General features: G+C 40.3%; 2 protein-coding genes across 2 annotated transcripts in view; one reads left to right on the top strand and one right to left on the bottom strand.

Annotated features, from left to right (window-relative positions):
• LOC133210455 (centromere protein P-like) overlaps window positions 1-17,770 on the top strand; it is a 52,855-nt gene that overhangs the window by 21,601 nt on the left and 13,484 nt on the right. The window lies entirely within an intron of this gene.
• Window positions 6,677-11,806, bottom strand: LOC133210446 (kinesin-like protein KIF20B). The gene is made up of 4 exons (XM_061349820.1): window positions 11,722-11,806; window positions 10,170-10,348; window positions 9,436-9,600; window positions 6,677-6,898 (listed from the first exon to the last, which is right to left on the bottom strand). The coding sequence occupies exons 1-4, from the start codon at window positions 11,804-11,806 to the stop codon at window positions 6,692-6,694; spliced, it is 636 nt and encodes a 211-aa protein (XP_061205804.1). The 3' UTR covers window positions 6,677-6,691.

Below are 17,770 nucleotides of genomic sequence, written 5' to 3'. Positions count from 1 at the left end.
AAGAAAATGGCAATACCAAACATGAGCTAACAAAAAGGAAATCTGAGTTCTCACACAAACAGAAGATGAAACAAAAAGTTGAAGAAATGGAAGAGGTAAAAGATTTGTGAATCAGGCTCATTTTGTCGCTGTCAAGTTAGAAAAAAACCCAAACCATCAATATTTCTCTAAGGACAAGACATGGAAGAGTGTAAGGGTACAACTCCATTTCACAGTCAAGAAACTGGAGAAGCAACTTAGTATGAGAATCTGATCTTGCAAATCAGGATCTACAGAACTGAACTATGCGTTATCCTTACAATGAGACATTTCATGCTCAGACAATCTACTGGAGAAGAATAAAGAAAGCCATATACAAGTTTTGATGTGTAGTCGATTTTTCTAATCGTAGCTATACTGGCCACCTGAAAAAGCAACCATTTCGCACAAGCATAGTACTTCCTGCACAATGGATAAATTATGAACACTTCCAAGGACACCATTCCTTAAAAAAAAATAAAAAATGGACTCAGACACAAGCTTTCTTGAACAGCATTTCAGTTTTAATGAAGTAAAAAATTAATAACATCAGAACAATTCTATACATCTATATACATACTTCAGGACATAATGAAGTATCAATTACTTCCCATGTACAATCAACTGAACTAATACAATAGAAATATGACCTAAACAAGGGAATACAAACATGCTGTTGCAAGATTATTTAGCTTGTTTTGATCGAAGCCATCACTTGATGATTAGATGATCGCTTTCCTTCTGTTTTTGTTCTATAAGAATCTGAAAGAGATTATATTTCAAGGGTTACTCAGCATTTCTTCAGAGACAAATTACACGCACTTCTAGACCCATGTAATCAGCAACCTGTTTTTTCCCCAGAAGTTGTTTTCAGAATGAAATTTCCTTATTATCTTTTAGCCAGAGGTCCCCAGTACAGAAAAACTCTTTTATTGCATCAGAATAAGTGACATACCAGGGACATACAAAATCACTTTTTTTTTGCTGAAACAAATACCAAAGTCCAAAGCAAAATGTGATCTGAAACCAGCTCTCACTTCTAAACTCTAATACTCATTTTGTGAAACAGGAAGTGTTCGGAGAACGTATTTTTATCTTAATTTCCTATAGTTTTCTCTGCTTTCCCGGAATTTGGTCTGTCATTTTCCCTTTTACTTCCAAGCTTCTTAGCTTCTTTTGCTTTGAATTTGTCATTTTCTTCACCCTCCTGTGAAAAACATTTTCATTTCTGCTGTATTCATTCATGCTATTTACAGAAAATTCAATAGCATACATATCTCACTATGGGCAACCATAGTTACTGTCAAAACCATCTACATGGATTTCAGAAGTCATAAATCAAGCTCTGGCCTAGAAGACTTGTTCTAGGCTGACTTAGGGCAACACAACTTAAGTACACACAAAAGGCTATCTAAACTGTGCTTTGAAAAGCATGGACGTACCATCATCCTACAGTAGCAAATATCAGCTGGGCATAAATGGAATTGGAAGTTACCTTTGGTGCTCACTTGCCCTGCAAAGTTAATTGTACTTGCAGACTTTTGTAGCTTTAGTACTTCAATTATGCTATTCCAAATCTATGGACAGGTGAGAAGACAGAGAAAGTAAAACAGCAGAAAGAAGAGGCCAAAAGCAACGGCTAGGTAGAATCAAGAAATAAATAAGTATTTTCAAACTTCTTATGCAACTTGATTAGACCTTCAGATTTGTTCTGTCCCCTTAATAGCCTACTTTAAATCACAATTACAGAAGTAGATCACAGTGGACAGAAGAGTAACCTGTAATCACCGAAGAAGCAGGGATATCTAGAGGGCAAGAAATGTCAGTTGAATACAGCTTTCTCTTAGCTCTTTTTGGCTTCAGCTCATTTTCTTTTATGCTTTCTGGTTCTGCAGAGTTAGGAGAGCTTATTGCAATCAGCTTCTTTGCTAGATGAAAATATTTAATCATAAATCAATGTCTTACTGTGTTTGTAAACCTCAAAACTAATGAATAAAGCAAGCTTTACTAAAAAGAACTTAAAAGTTAAAGAGATATTGTCTGAAGTTTAAATATAAAAATTCAGATGTGGTATTTGACTACCACAGTTTTCTGTGGCTGGAAGAAGTTTTTCATAGCTTCAGGTGCAAAAGCTTTAATGTGCTATTTAAAGTTGTCCTTTAAAATCAATTAGGAGTCAGATTTCACTGGAAAATAAACAATTCCAAAGAAGTTAAACAACACGCTTAACACTTCTTTGTGCTGACAGGAGCACAGGGTAGAGTCAATTTTCTCTATATATTTCTGTAGTTTTACCAAGGCAGGACTAGCTCTATAAAGAGATGACTGTATGCATATTATGAGCTAGAAAAGAAGACATCCTGAACAATAGCAAGTTACGCAAAAGAGAAAAATACAGGACATAATAAAGGTTACAAACTAGACCTCATTTGCCCAAATTCAGTATTTTCAGAGTGAAATTTTGAGTAACCTGAATTTGGCTTACATTGATGACAATGTTGTTCTCATGGAGCCAAATCTGACAAGCCTGCAATGTTTTAAAAATCCCACTATTGCCATCTAGACTGTCTTACAGCAGGTAAGATGTACTCTGTATCAAGTCAAGTTTTTCAGTTGGTATAGAGATCTTAATTTTAATCAGCCACACCAAATAATGACTGATCTGGCTTTAACCAAACAATTGTGTCTTTTAGAATTCAACACAGGCAGTTCCTTGTGCCCACTGCTAATTTTATTTTTGTTTTAAACACAGTAACTCAGAAATTCTGTTTTAATACAGGAAAGAATAAAATGTTCTTTAGTAGAAAGTCCCAGCAGTTAATCTTCCCAAGGCTATGCTTAAACTTAGTGAAATCCATTAATCGCTTCATAGTCAGCTTATTGAAGTCTTCCAAATATTTTCATAAGACACCAGCTTTTAGGTTCTGTAGAACTACATTTTTTCTCCCATATATGTACATAAAGAAAAGCATTAATACAGTTTACACAGAAACAAAGTGGTGGGGAGGTGGGGTGTGGGTAAGGAGGGATCGCTTATAGAGCAAGGGAAGATTTAGAATCTGGATTCAGCTCTTTATTTTTCTCTTTAGAGCAGCAGGACAAGTCCCTGAAAGTGCCCTTGAACTGTTTTACTGTAAGCAAAACCAAAGTAACTCCAACATGTTGAGCTTAACAGTTATGTCTTTTATGATGAATTTATATGCATATATTCCACACTGCATCCTTTCATTCCATCCAGTTTACCTTTCACAACCTAAACTTGATAACCATGTGGTCTTTGCAATCAAGACAGCCTTTTCTGCTCTGCAAGATTTAATAAAGCAGGCCCCAGTTCAGACTCCTTTATTTCATGAACAAAACAGCAACTTAATGAAGCAGACTTATCATTGAACAGTATATGTATTAATAGGTTACAGTAGAAAAAAGCTATTCTGCAATGCCCAGAGAATATGCAACGAGACTTATTTGTTCTGTACAAACCTTTAGACTGAATAATAGTAGGAGAACTTTGGAAGAAATCTCCAATTTTTTGAAGCTTTCCATCTTTCTTTTTAGCAGAGTTTTTACTTGAAGTGAATTCTTGCTTTCTTAAGGGGTATGGTTTTCTAAGCTGTTTAGTAGACATCTGTAAAAAAATACAAGAGCACTGCTTAAGTTGCAAGTTGACTTACCTTAAAGTTTAATTTCATTTTATTTTACCATAATGTTATTTTCAAGCTGACATTTTGAGTTTTCCTACTGACACCTCTGTTCACCCTACCACAACAACAACAACAAAAAAAAAAAAATACAAACAGCCTTGTTTTATACCCAGAATTAAAAAACATTGTCAAAGTTTCACAGAACACATTTAAGGGCATGAGAAATATAGAAAACAGTTTCTTAAAGAAAAAAAAAATTTTCAAAGTTGTAGGCAATTTCATTAGACCACCTATTCTAGTCATAACTAAAACAAGAGAAAACTGGTGGGGAAAATGTATCCATTACCCATCCTCTGAACCCACCCAGTTTACTACTAATGCCTAAAACAATCCTCACAATTTTCATACGTATAGGTGAAATAAACCTTGCTTTTACTTCAAAGGCATTGCCTATAACATTATGTATATTGATAGTATGTTCAATATTCAATATGGAAGGTCATTCCCTATGAATGATTGTACAGTGCAGCTAGTACACATTTTTGGTAAATACAGAATTACTCTTTTTGGTTAGTTTATTGAGTTTAGGAAGACAACGTGTTTAGAATCCTATTCAAGTACATAGATAAAGAGAAGATACTGCTGCATATGTCTGCTCCTTTCACAAGTCCACCTTCACAGAAAAGGCCAAACTAACTTCAGAAATAGAATAAAATCAAACCATTTGCTTGTTGCTTGTAGAAGGCAAGTTAGTCATAGCAGGTTTTGCATTTTTTTTTGTTCTCGCTTTTCACAAAATCCTAAGAAAATAAATATGACAAATTTTACCTAAGATTCTTCTAGAAAAAAACAACAATTATTTATATTACAGAAGCAGTCACTGTTTAAGTGCTGTGACTAACAGTATGGAGCCATGGGCTAATACTGGATAGAAGTCATTATTCAAATGTGAATTAAATGCTAAACAGACTTGTGGAAGGGAACTAGAAATACCTGTGGTCAAACCATTCAGACGTTTATTATTTTCCTCCTTCCATTGTTTCCTATACTTCTGGCTTTAAGACATTTGAGAAGCAAATACACAAATTTTAGTTAACTCAATAAATTGAAATGAAAATTCAGAATTACAGTGACAATTATAAAAACATGTCAGTGACATTGACAGCTTAACATGATAGTGTTAAGCTGTCATTAAAAGATGACTTTCATCTCATTCATTATTGCCAAGAGATTTCAGGTAACCAATAGCCATACCAACTGATAAGTGTCAGAAGAGAATTTTGTTCTTTGCCTAATTATACAAGAGTCTCAGCAAAAGATGTGGGTTTTTTAAAAAGCACACCCAAACCCCCCAAAAATTCCAACCCGAAACTACACCACTTCTTAAAAAAAAAAAAAAGGGAGATGAGCAGTATGTGTTTGAGCACCACAGGTTTCCCCCCAGCCCTTACTTTTACTGCTGACAACATGCTTTTCTGTTTCAGACAATTTAAAAACAAATTGTGTCTTCAGTAGACTCGTGACAGTTAAAGTTGCTGAATCCTTTTATAATCCATTTAGCATAACAAATTATATTTAAGAGTCATACTTGGGTGAACAGAACAGCAATAAGATACTTTTAAATTTAGTTTCATGTTATTGAAAGGTTACTTAGCTAAATGTTCTCCCATAAGGGTATGAACACAAACTACACTGAAAGGATTTAAATGAATAGGTAAAACAATCTTCTCTAAAAACTCTAATTATTCTATGATTCTATAACTACATTAGATTAAATACCTGTAGGAAAATTGGTACTTTTTCAGTGCCATCAGAATGGTGGTTATTTTTACACCTACCTTGCCAGCAAGCTGAAAAAATACTACTCTCAGAAGAAAACTGGTTCAAGCCACAAGAAACTTAAATCAGCTCTGGACATGCTTCCAGAATGAAGTGTTGTATTCCAGATGAACTAACTTACACAGCTTTTAACAGGTTTAACAAAATGAGTTTATCGAAGCCCTGTTGCACAGAAATCACGGAAGTGATTATTTATCTTAACTATTTTATTTAGAGATTAAAAAACATCACTTGGGAATGACTGAGCAAGAAATGCTAGAAAAGCATCAGACACTTCACTCTTCAGCTGAGACAAGTTCACTCACTAAAACACCACTTACTACCTAGACAAATCATCCACAATCCCATACTTACCTGTCAGCTTCAAAAGTCCTTAAAAGCATAGAGATTCATAAGCCCCACAAGTACGATTAAAGTACCACCACAATGTGCTCTTATGGTTTCAAGGCTTTCTTAAGTGTCTCAGAGAAAGCTGTGTTGGCACTGATAGAAGGCAGAGGGATGGAACATGCAGTTCAGGTAGGAGAAGTGAAGACTTTTACCACCTTGGACTGCTGTGGAGCCTTTGTCCCACATGTAAACACCACAGCACATTAAGAGGGCTGGAGTATATAATCTAGTACAACTGAAGAAATTAAAGAGGTATTAAGGCCTTCAGAAAACAGGAGGTTCAGGTGCTGGTACATAGTCCCTTCAAGTACAAAAAGATCAAAGAGAACACAAGCTGGAGGAAAAGTGGAAGGAAGTGGTCTTGAAACTTTGAAATGCACTGATTTAATGCACAGGATTAACTTGTAATTGACCGTTAGAGGGGTTTATAATTGACATCAATAATTGTCTAAACCAAAAGAAAAATTTCTATAGAACTGGTCTGCAATCCCGCATATATCACAGCTGGAGGCAGAAGCAAATGGTGCTTGTAGGGAGAGAGAAATGTAAAAGGTGAAGAGAAAGTGCAAATCAGAGACAAGGGGCCAGAGTGTGGACAAACTAAAGTCTATCACCTTATTCATCACAGGCCAGAGATTTGTTCACTTGGCAGGCAGGGGGAAGGACAGGATGATGTTTGAAGAAGCTTAAATATACCCTACATATATCTTTTGGGTCTCAGTGAGAATCAGGAGGATAGGATTTTAACAAATTATCAGAGTACTTAGAGAAAAGCTGCACAACGTAATGTCAGTTGGTCTAGGTCATACCTCATCCATCTCTTCACTTTTATTTCTTGGCTTGAGCATTTTAACTGTAACTGGTATGGTGCTACCCTGCTGCTTCACCTCCATCTTACTGGGTTGCAAAGGAGGTGTGAGCTGGATTTTCATCTCTGGTTTTGGGAACCGACTAGTTTTTCCATTTTCTGTAGACACTTCAGACAAGTCAAGCACAATTTCAGAATGGTCCTGCAAGCATAGGAACATTTTAAGAAAGCAAGCTTTAAAATAACTATGACTTAAATGCTATAATACATATCCTTCTCCAGTGGATTGCTTAGCAAGCATTCCTTTTTCTAGCAGTCAGCTTTTGGAATACTTTTAATAAAAGCAAAGAAATCTACTTCAACTACAGCAGAATTCAACTCTTATTTTCTAAAACTTTTGCTAAATTTTAAAAGGTTAACACTTCCATGCATGACCACAGAACTTAGTCTTCCTTGCTGAACTCAGCCTGATACTTTACAAGTCATTTTTCTCAAGGGCAGAGATAGCTAGTCACAGTTTTCACAGCTAGCAGTAGTAGCATTGACATGATTTTACTCATGTTAACTCTGCTGCTCTTTAGGAACTGGGCAGTAGTAGGAGCTTGAGAGAAAAGTATAGTCTTTCTCCAGCTTGTTTTCAGGGAGCTTTCCCTCCCCCTTCTACACTTAGAGAAATTAATTGTGTGAGTAACAAGTTTCGACTGATTCAAGACAAATTCAACTGATGAGGACTTCCTCACTCTGCTTAATAATCAGCCACCTTATGAGCCTCAACGATAGCTAAGTTTTCAAGAACACATGATTCAGGTCAGATATATTCACATGATTATATCATGCAGCTTTTATTGCTACCAAGAGCAACAAAACTAGGTGATCTGATCATCAAGAAAGATTTACAGAAAAAAAAAAAACCCACCCCAAAAAACCCATGAAAAAACAAACCCCAAAACCTTTTAGAATTGTTTGGGCAACAGGAAACAGGACTTTTTGAATTACTAAAATCTATTTATGCTAACAGATTATAAGAAATGTCCTGCTGGGTTTTACCAGCAGTCCATCTAGTTCAATATTCTGCCTCTGACAGAATTCTGCCTCTGACAGTGGCAAAGGGAGATGCTGTTATTTGAGGGATAAAATGTGTGATCCCGGCCACCTTGTCGTCTGTTGTCTCCATACTCACCCAGCACTCTCAATTGTTGCATTAGAGGGGTCAAAGGATATACCTTTGCCTAATCCTCAGAGTACCCATTTGTGAATATAGTTACAGATTACAAATACAAGTTTTTCTGTTCCCTGATGATAGTACCTGTTTTCAGAGGATCATTAGTGGCTTCAGATAGGAATAAGTTATTTAATTGTTTAAATTATCTCCTATTAGTTTCATCAACAGCTTCACAGTTCTTGCAGAACTTTAGGAAAGACAGTTTCAGCTTTTGTTTACCCACCACAACCATGATTTTGTAAACCTCAGCTCCATAACTCTCCAGTAGCCTTAACCTCTCTTAATCATACGAGTGCCATCTTCTTAACCTCTTCTTAAATGGCAGGAGACGTATCCCCTTGAATGCTTTAGTTTTTCTTCTTTATTGTCACAATGTGTTTCCCAGGAATTATTTGACTTCTCCCCCCCAAAACTTTACCCCATTCACTTCAACATCCACAGAAGTTTCTCACATCATAATCCTCCTAGACACCTCCACTTACCCATAGGAACAAATATTGTCTCTACTTCCTTGAGGTAAATACGTGAGCAACAAATGTTCACAACAATTCTTCAATAACTACTTTAATAGCAAAAAAAAAAAATATGATGGTGCTCTCTTACCTGTTATTACAAAGCCGTGTAAAGCACTAACCCTTCTGAGAGCTACTCTGTCCTCCCTCATTCATCACAAGCTTTATCTATATGGCACTAGCCGAACTGATGAACTAGCAAGAAACTAGCCAGACAGTCTTATTTGGCAGTAGACAGGAAAGAGATGAAGAGATGCATTTTGTCATTCATTCCAGTTCTGTAGCAAGAGGAGAAATGCATGTCCTAGCAGCCAGAGGAGGGATTGCTAGGAAATCCACTTTCAGCCCTGTTCACTATTAACTAGCAATAGAGCCACACAGCATTAATTCAGTTTAGCAGGAGAACTATATCATTAAATACTGTTCAAGTATTTAATGATACGCAAGACTTCAGTCAGAATTGGAAGTCTCAGTATAGTTGCAAGCCTTTCAATTTTTCCTTCCGGAAATAAGCAAAGTTGATATTTTCTTTGCGTAAACTTCAAATATTGTTTTGGTTTTCTGTGGGATGCAAGATACTGTTTTGCTCTTCTGAACCCCCATATAGGTTGGAAGCTCCTATTACAGAAACATCTCTATTACCACAGTATAGGCAATATCACAAAAGTTTTGAGCTGAAATTCCCTGAACACAGTCAAACTGGAATGGCACTACAATGTCTTCAAATCTCGAGAACCTGGGTTAGTTAACTAGTTTTCCCCTCAGGTATGCAAGTTCTATAAACTTATCGAGGGAGGGTATTCTATTAATGTAAGTACCCTGTTTCTGATAGCAAAAGTGGGAGATGGAAAGAATGAACAAGAACTCAGAAATGAAGATAAAGTATGAAGGACTATGAGCAATAAATTCTGTCAGATTCCCAGTGTTGCTGAAACACGTATTGAGAAAACAACAAAAGTTATTAAAAACTTATAATTAGTACATACTTTCCATAACAAACCATACCTCTTTGTTTACAGTCTGATCTATTTCATCTTGTCCTTCTTCAGGTAAAGGTACTTCTGCCATAGACAGAAGACTTTTATGGTTAACCTGCTGTTTCAGTTCCTTTATAAATTCATCTTTCTCAGCCAGCTGTTTCCTTAGTTCTTCTATATCAGGTTCCTTATCCTAAAAATCATAGCAAAACATGCCACAAATTGCAGGGCTGGCAAAAGAAAATATACGCACAAGCATAGTTACTTGGAAGCATCAGTTTTAGAACTACAAGCCAAACCAGTCAGTTATCCAACAAAAAGCCAACAATTTTATGTATGAGTGGTCACTATTTAAAGTGAAGGGAAGTCATGTAACACCCAGGGAAGATGTAACGTAAATTTTTGTTTTACTCTACTTATGTGAAGTTATAAATAGTTCACCTCCCATTTGCTCATTAAGTCCCTGGGGCTGTGAAAAAAGCAGCAGCTATGATAACTGTTTCAGATCTCCAGTTCAACTTTGCAATCAAAGGATCAAAGAGACTTTAAATAAACTACTAAATGTTCTGAAACTTTGGTTACTGTTACAAATTCAATTTCAAACATAAAGCTTCTATTTTTAAGGAGCTGCTAATGGCTTCAATATGACAATAAGAAGACAAAAACTGAGCCAAAACACAAAAAAGTATTGTGTTTTGTAGAATTAATGCATAACAAAGTAAAAAAGAAAAAAAAATCCCGCAAGAACAAGAGAGAGAGAACCTTTCCCAAATCCTTTAGTGCAGCCTGTTTCAGTTCTGCTATTTCCTTATCTTTTTGTGTGGTGTTAGAAACCAAAGTCTTGAGCTGTATTTCCAAAGCTTCTACTAATTTATCTCTTTCTTCACGCCACTTTTGAAGATTGTTGTCCTTTTCTGCCAGCTGTGCAGCAGCAAGACTTTCTTAAATAGGGGAAAAAACAAAAATTAGAATTGAACACCAGTTCTACGCACTATCTGAACTGTTCTGATAGTTTGGTTTCACATAGCATTACTGTTTTATGGCCTGAGTAGACTTGAAAGCCTATACTGGTCTGACAAAGCTCGCATAGAGCTATTTTCAGAAAAAGGAATACAAAAGCAAACTATGCTTCAATTAGAAAATCTGCATTATATTTATACTCTTTGTTAGCAATAAAATCAGAGCGAGCAAGTCTCAGGCAAGCGAAGTCACAGATAATGTTAAAGTAGTCTTAAGCTCCTAATACCCTCCTGTACTGGTTGCAGGTCCAGAAAGTCATTGCCAACTATATCTGGATGCAAATACAGTTTTAGATTGGTCAGATTTGTTTAATAACTTTAGATAATCAAGAAATACAACCATGATGCAGCCTGGTGAACAGGTAAGCTATTTACCTTGCTATTAGCTCTGTTGAAACTGATACAGGAACAAAACCACTAGCATTTTAACAAAGTATTTTTACTCTAAATCTCAAAAGAAGATTTTTTGTTAACTTCTGCTTTTAGGAAAATGTCGGAGGAGAGACACGAATCAAGAAGACAATCCCAATATGAGTTACGCTTCTTGTTCGATTTATTGCACAGGCTCACCTAATTTATACCATTGGTGATAGTTTACGTGATAGCTGTACATCTTTCATTGGCTACATAAATTCACACGCCTGTCTATACATTGCTATTGGCTAAGCTAAGTTTTACACACATATCTCTGCAGCAGCAGAGTGCGTGCCTTGTGATAAGCGGTGCATTCCTTATGGCCAGCAAGCTCCTGTTTCAGCGTTCTGCTTACTTTTCTTCGACTCCAGGCCTCCCCGGCTCAGCTGAGTCAGAGAGAGTTCAAGGCTGTCTCACTCAGCTCTAATCCTGGGTTGTGCAGGCCCTCGTGAGAATAACCATTGCTCCACAATTCCCCCATTTTTCTTTTGCACAAACCAGAATGCTTGCTGTCACACAAGGAAAATTTTGCTACGTGATCTACTAAGTAAGCTTTGCAAACATTGTAATAAGCAAGGTATCAATAGTAAAACAAAAACAAAAGCAATCAATCCCCATATGCATGCCTTGATCAAACTACGTAGCCAACCACTTAATCTCCAGGTTGTGCTGTAGGCCATACAAACTTAGAATACGTATCTACCGTAACATGTACCTAACGCAAATGCCCAAACTCAGAAACATGAGTGACATCCATTTGCCACAGCTTCAAAGCCCTCAAACCCCAAGGGTTGACCCCAAGTCCAAGTCCTGGTCCATGATTGCTGCACTGAGGACAACTTCAAACAATTCCGGTGGCTTCAGTCCATGTTAGTCGATACTGTCGCCGTAGGCCTCATGCATTTTGATGGAACGGAGCATGTGCCATCCGTGCAGCATCAAATTGGCTGACGATAGGACGAACATGGCTTATGAGTTTATCAGCTTTTGCGTTACCTTCAGCTAACCCATCTTGACTTTTGTGGCTCCAAATACGAATGATGTAATATTCTGCTGAACGCTGGTGGATAGCTTGTTAAGGTTGCTGAAAAAGAGTCATAAGACGCTCATTCCACATTTCTCTAATAAATGCATCTTTGATTCGTTGTACTACGCCCACCACATATAACGAATCAGTGACCACATTAAGCGGGACATGTAACCAATACAATATTGCCCAGACAACCACAGTTAACTCTAAAGTTTGTAACGAATCTCCTGACCTTGCAAAAGTTTGTGATGTTTCCATTGATTGCCGTGGCACCACGTGACCACTGCACTAGCCAATTTTTTCCCTGCATCTGTATACAGTTAGCCCTCCCTGAATGGGTCTCATGGATAACTTTGGTCGTGTTATCCATGCATTGGACAATAGCAATGAGGCTTCTTTTCCGTTAGGTAAATCCACCGAGACTTTCCCTTCATATTGCAGCAAGGCCATCTGCAGGCTAACGGAATGCCCCATTACCCTCCACAGCTATAGGAATGTGAATGCTAGCTGGCTCTTCTCCTGAAATGGCAAGTATGCATGTTCTCCCTTTTCTAATGATTTGTCCAACCACTTCCATGTGTGTTTGAATGCTCTTGCGAGCTTGCAATGGCAAAAATAACCATTCCAAAATAGCCAAGATGTCTCCCCCGTTTTTCTTTTGCCATTGCAAGATCACAGCAAACACTGACTGTGCATGAGAGACGACCGTTGTTCTTCAGAAACGACGACTGGTTTGTCAGCTTGTGCACCCTTTAGCAAAGGACGTAAAGGCATTAGCTGTTCATTAGTAATTCCAATAAGAGGCTGGACCCATTGCAAATGCCCCATTAGGGTTTGAACATCGGTCAACGTCCTCAGCTCTAGGTGCAATTCTACTTTTCGAGGCCATACAACAGAATCAGATATAAGCCATCCCATGGCATGTGTCCTCACCGCTCCATGCCTGCTGGGTTGCAGCCAGCAGTGGAGCTAAAGGCTCCTCTTGGAGGCAAACACAGAGGCCAATCCAGTCTTGCCCTTGATTGTGGTAGCAGGCATTTGGTCAGCCTCAATCCTTGCACCTTGTTGTCACTGCAGAGTTTCACCTGCTTCATCCAGTAACAAGTCATTATTATGGCAAGGCACACACACAGATTTACATGAGCAGAGTAACTATTACAGGGTGCAGCAGCATGTTGAAGATGCTGATGCCAGCAAGGGACTAGCCAAAGAGACTTCTTACCAGTGGAATTCTCTCACCCTCTTAATTTGTTCCATTACCTGCTTTATAACACTACCATTGTATTAGAATATTTCTATCTTTTGCCTTAGCATTTTCTAGCAGCTACTACAAATTTGCACACTCTAACATCTCTTTTACAAGTGATAAATCCATATAATGCAAGGTGTAGTTTGTTATCAGTAACTGGCTAGTAAATACAGGTGGTTTCATACACAAAATCAAAGCCTCTAACAACAGCTACTTTACAAACACACATATTCAAGCTGTTACTTTTCAGTTGCTTCCAAATAATGTTTAGCAATCATTGGTTTTTCTCTTCCTCTATCTCATTCCGCTCGGGGTATTCACGTTCAGCTCCTGTAGCTGAAGCATCAGGTTCCTCCATTTGTCTGTCCAGCTCATGGCAAGGCTTGACAAACTTTGCAGGCATTTGCCATGGACCTGTAGGCAGGAGGACACAAATATACCCACTTTTCCAGGTTATCAGTTCTTGAGAAGTAGATAGGTTCTGTATCTGCCACCCTGATGCTGCTTAGGTGACGGCTCATAAGGCTTGTGGTTGCACTACCCCTCTCGCTTTTTCAGTTAGCAGTTCTTGTTTCAACCGATCTATCTGTTCCTCCAAGTCTTGGATTCATCCCCAGGTTACTTTAAACATATTAAGCTTGGTGGTTTTTTTTTTTTTTTTTATTTGATGTTGCTCACCCTGCTTTGCACGGCTACAAACGAACGAAGGGCCTGCCTGCCCGGCAGCAGCTACGGCTGCCTGCCTGCTTCAGCAGCAACCATAAATACCTGCCGGCAACCTCACTTTGGCATTAACCCTTTCTTGTCTGAAATGTTAAACTACTATCTATTAGAAACTTTTACATGAACCCAACAACAAAAATACACAGAACACCGTCTGCCCTTAACACACACACACACACACACACACACACATATGTATGGGATCCCACAAGCACACTCCGCACAACTACAATATTTGAAGCACAAAATCCAGACAATCATTATTTCCACTACACAATCCCACGTACAGAACGTGGGACAAGGACCCTGTGGAGACTAACAAGAAAACCAGGTCCGAGAAGCATCATCTCAGTGTGAGGTGGCAGGCCCAACCTTAGCATGCGTCCCCGCAGAGGCTCTGCCTCCCCCACATCGCATGAGGCTTGGGCTTTTATACTGACCAAAATGCACACTCATTCCGACACAGGTGGCCAGCCTATGTTGGAAGAAGTAGCCAGCAGTATTTATAAAGGTCTCCAAAGGTCGATAGAAACCTGGACATACTTATTTTTACCAGCTTCTAGTACATGAGTATCACAGAGAGATTGTATTAAATGAGTTGTATATAAGTCCACAGTTCATCACAGACCTTTCCACTGCAGGTCTTGATGCAGAACTTTAACGTAAAAAAGGTTGCTCCCTTCACCTTAAGAAGGACTGAAAACATCCATAAAATGGATGTCCTAAGATCAAATTTCAATTCATTCAATCATTGACAAGGGGGGGCGGCGGGCTGCTGAACTAGTTTTCTTTACAGTACACTGTTTCTTTTTTACAATGTCCCGTCCGTCCACAATTATAACATCTCATATCTTTAGTACCCCCGTGATCGCTCTAACCTTATTGTAAAAGGGGTTTAACAGCAGCAGAAAAGGCAGTAGCCATGTATCCAGCTTTTTCCTCTGCTGTGCTCACTTTAAATCACATCTGAAGGTGGGGAGTAAGAAACAATTGAGCTATTATATGGATATCATATGGTACTAGGATATATGCAGAAAAAATATGTGTGATAATTGCTCGAGTATACAATGATTTTAACCCGTAGGATGTTACCGGTTGACGTGCCTCCTTTACAGCCTTTAAATCCAGTGCCTCCCACTTTTTCCCCCCCTGTGGAGTGTTAAACACCGGGAATGCCGAGGGACCCATAGCCGAAAATTCCCCCATAACAATTGCATCTTTGATGATAACGTTTAGCAGGGTTATTACCGTAATCCCGTACCCCATGCCCAGCACCCCCCTCCCATTCCCCTTTCTTTACTACTGGATTGTAGGAGGGTGGAGCAGAGGGTTCGAAGGTTTCTTTTGTCTCAAATGCTTTAATTTCTTCAGCAGCTGTTGCAGTTGACCGTCACTGAGGCTGGATCGCATCTGCCGATGAACCAAACTGTCTGAATTGTCTGAGTCTGAGTTGGGGTCAGGAAGGGAAGGGTACAAGTCCGGTTCTGACGGAGACTCTGGGTCTGGTTCCAATTCCGATTCGGGGTCTTCATCCTCTAGGTTGAAGGTGACCGCGTTTGCACTTTCTACTTGTACACAGTTTTTGCCACATGGTTCCCCCAAAGTCTCGCCATTCCGATACGGAAAATATCAGACAAATGTCTGCAAAATGTCCCCATTTTTGGCCTAACTTAATTAATCGTATCAGCTGCTTCACCGGCGCTTCTTTCCCTCTCTTGGAGAGGATTCCGGTGAGCAAGTTGGCTGCAGCTTCCTGATCCATAGCTGCACCTGGGGGTTAGAGAGCTACTCTAACGCCGGCTTTCCGCGTCTGCCTGGACCTCTTGTCCCCGGCAGGGCTTCCCCAGCCGATTCTTCCCGCTCCGACCCTCCTCTTGCTGCTTACCACAGTCTCGGAGATCTTTGGTCAGGAACCATCCTCTGCTACCAGATGTCGGAGTGGGAGTCGGGCCCGGAGTAACGACGCAACCTCAATATGAGTATGATCGTTCTCGTTTATTGTTTGCATACACAGTGTTTATATAGGATTCTAAATCAGCCACGCTCCTAAAGCAAAGCTATCATTGGTCCCCAACAACTGTTCACGCGCCTGTCTATACATTGCTATTGGCTAAGCTAAGTTTTACACACATATCTCTACAACAGCAGGGTGCATGCTTTGTGATAAGCGGTGCATTCCTTGTGGCCAGCAAGCTCCTGTTTCAGCGTTCTGCTTACATTTCTTCAACTCCAGGCCTCCTCGACTCAGCTGAGTCAGAGAGAGTTCAAGGCTGTCTCACTCGGCTCTAATCCTGGGTTGTGCAGGCCCTCATGAGAATAACCATTGCTCCACAGGTAGACACACAGACTCCTGATCAGCTGTTGCATGCTGCTCGCGCCTCGCCCCTGGACACCTGCAGGCCGGTTGCTTTGTCATGGACTTTTGCTTGGTCTCCCACCATACATCCGTGGCGAGCGGGCAAGGGTGGAAGTGGTGAGGCCCACCTGGGAATGGTAGAGAGGGTCTTTGGAGGCATGCTGATGGAGAAGCGGGGTCCTCTTTCTCCCGTCACCCACCCTGTGCACAGCTCTGTGTTGACCGCACACAGAACCGGTGCAGGCACTTCTGGTCAAGCCAGCAAAGGGACAGGCTGGCCCAGGACATTGCCGTCTAAGCGCTGCTGCTCTGTCTGAGGAAGGTGATGCGCACTCCCAGGTATCACTGTCAGTGATCTGTCCTAAGAGTTTCGTGCAGGCCACACGAATGATTTGAGCTGAAGGGCGCATGATGTTTCTGTCTTCCATGAAGTCCTGATGGCTAAAATTCCACCTTCTGGTGTGACTCTTGTTCAAAGGTGCAAAACCCATCCTGGTCCTAGAAGCCACTCCTCTTCTCAAAACCCATTGCATTCACGAGATTCGTCGCAGTGTACTCTCACAAGGAGCTATGCCTGCCCATGGATTTCCAGCACTCTGCTTTCAGCTCTCTTGCTGTAGCTGCTATTTCACAGCACAACTCGTGCTGCTGAAGCCAGCGCTGCGCACAAGCCTTTGTCTGTTGGAAATGGCAAAGGAGAAAAGGCAACTTTCTGGCCTTGCTTCCTTCCTCTTTGTAACTATCCGGGGAAGCAAGCCTCTAAAGAGTACGAGTGGGCACATGTAGGTCTCCTCTTGACACACAAAACAGGTGGACTCCACCATCTGGGTGAGGCACGTTCCCTTCCTGGCAGTGATTGTTGTAATGTGGTGGAATGCACTTCCCTATATCCCATTGCCCTTTCTGTGGATACTGACTTCAGACCTTGTCATTGCACCTCAGGCCAGGAATGCATCTTGCTCAGAAGCCTGTGTCCAGTGGCACCGGATCTCCCCCAGCTTCCAGCCCTGTCTGTATACATGACCTAGCGGTTGGCTGGTGGGGGACTCCCATCAGAAGGTGGAGGTGGGAGACGTGGAGAAGGTTCCTGCGGGTTCTGGCACCATGAAGTCACCTCGTGTGCTGTTTTCATTTCAGGGCCCTGGCCTGAAGAGCAGAGGTGCATATGCTTAGCAGGCTTGTTTAGACGCTTGGGCAATGGCCAACAGACCACAGAACTTTGATCCTACAGAACTGCTCTGTCAGGCAGAGTCTCAGATAGCCTGGAGCTCTGCTAATGTGGTCAGTAAGGAAGAAGCAGATCTGTGCCCAGACATTCCCAACAAGGACGCTGGGCTTTGTGCATGTGTGCATTTCCGTGTCCCCATGTGTGCGGTGGTTGTGTTCAATTGTGGAAGTGTTGATATATACGGTCTGTGATGCCTGTGATGACAACACTGTTCAGCAGTCCTTGAGGCTGACCCTCGGCCCAAGTCATGCAGACATCAGCACTGTGTCAAAGGGGAAGCCAAAGAGCTGAGGTGGTGACATTGATCAGGAAGGTCCAGCTGTTTCACACCTGGGTGTGAGTGG

The sequence above is a fragment of the Neopsephotus bourkii genome, unplaced genomic scaffold, assembly GCF_033783945.1.
Source record: "Neopsephotus bourkii isolate Nb327-2 ecotype Australia unplaced genomic scaffold, CSIRO-AGI_Nbou_v1 NB_463, whole genome shotgun sequence".
NCBI lineage: Eukaryota > Metazoa > Chordata > Aves > Psittaciformes > Psittacidae > Neopsephotus > Neopsephotus bourkii.
The sequence above is the reverse complement of the archived record's forward strand: the minus strand, read 5'-3'. Positions and strand labels throughout refer to the sequence as shown.

Coding starts and splice junctions, on each gene's coding strand:
- LOC133210446 (XM_061349820.1), bottom strand. CDS start 11,806: ATGTTCGTCCTATCGTCAGCCAATTTGATGCTGCACGGATGGCACATG. Junction 9,601..10,169: donor CACTAAAGGATTTGGGAAAG/GTTCTCTCTCTC, acceptor TATGATTTTTAG/GATAAGGAACCTGATATAGA. Junction 6,899..9,435: donor ATCAGACTGTAAACAAAGAG/GTATGGTTTGTT, acceptor CTATGCTTGCAG/GACCATTCTGAAATTGTGCT.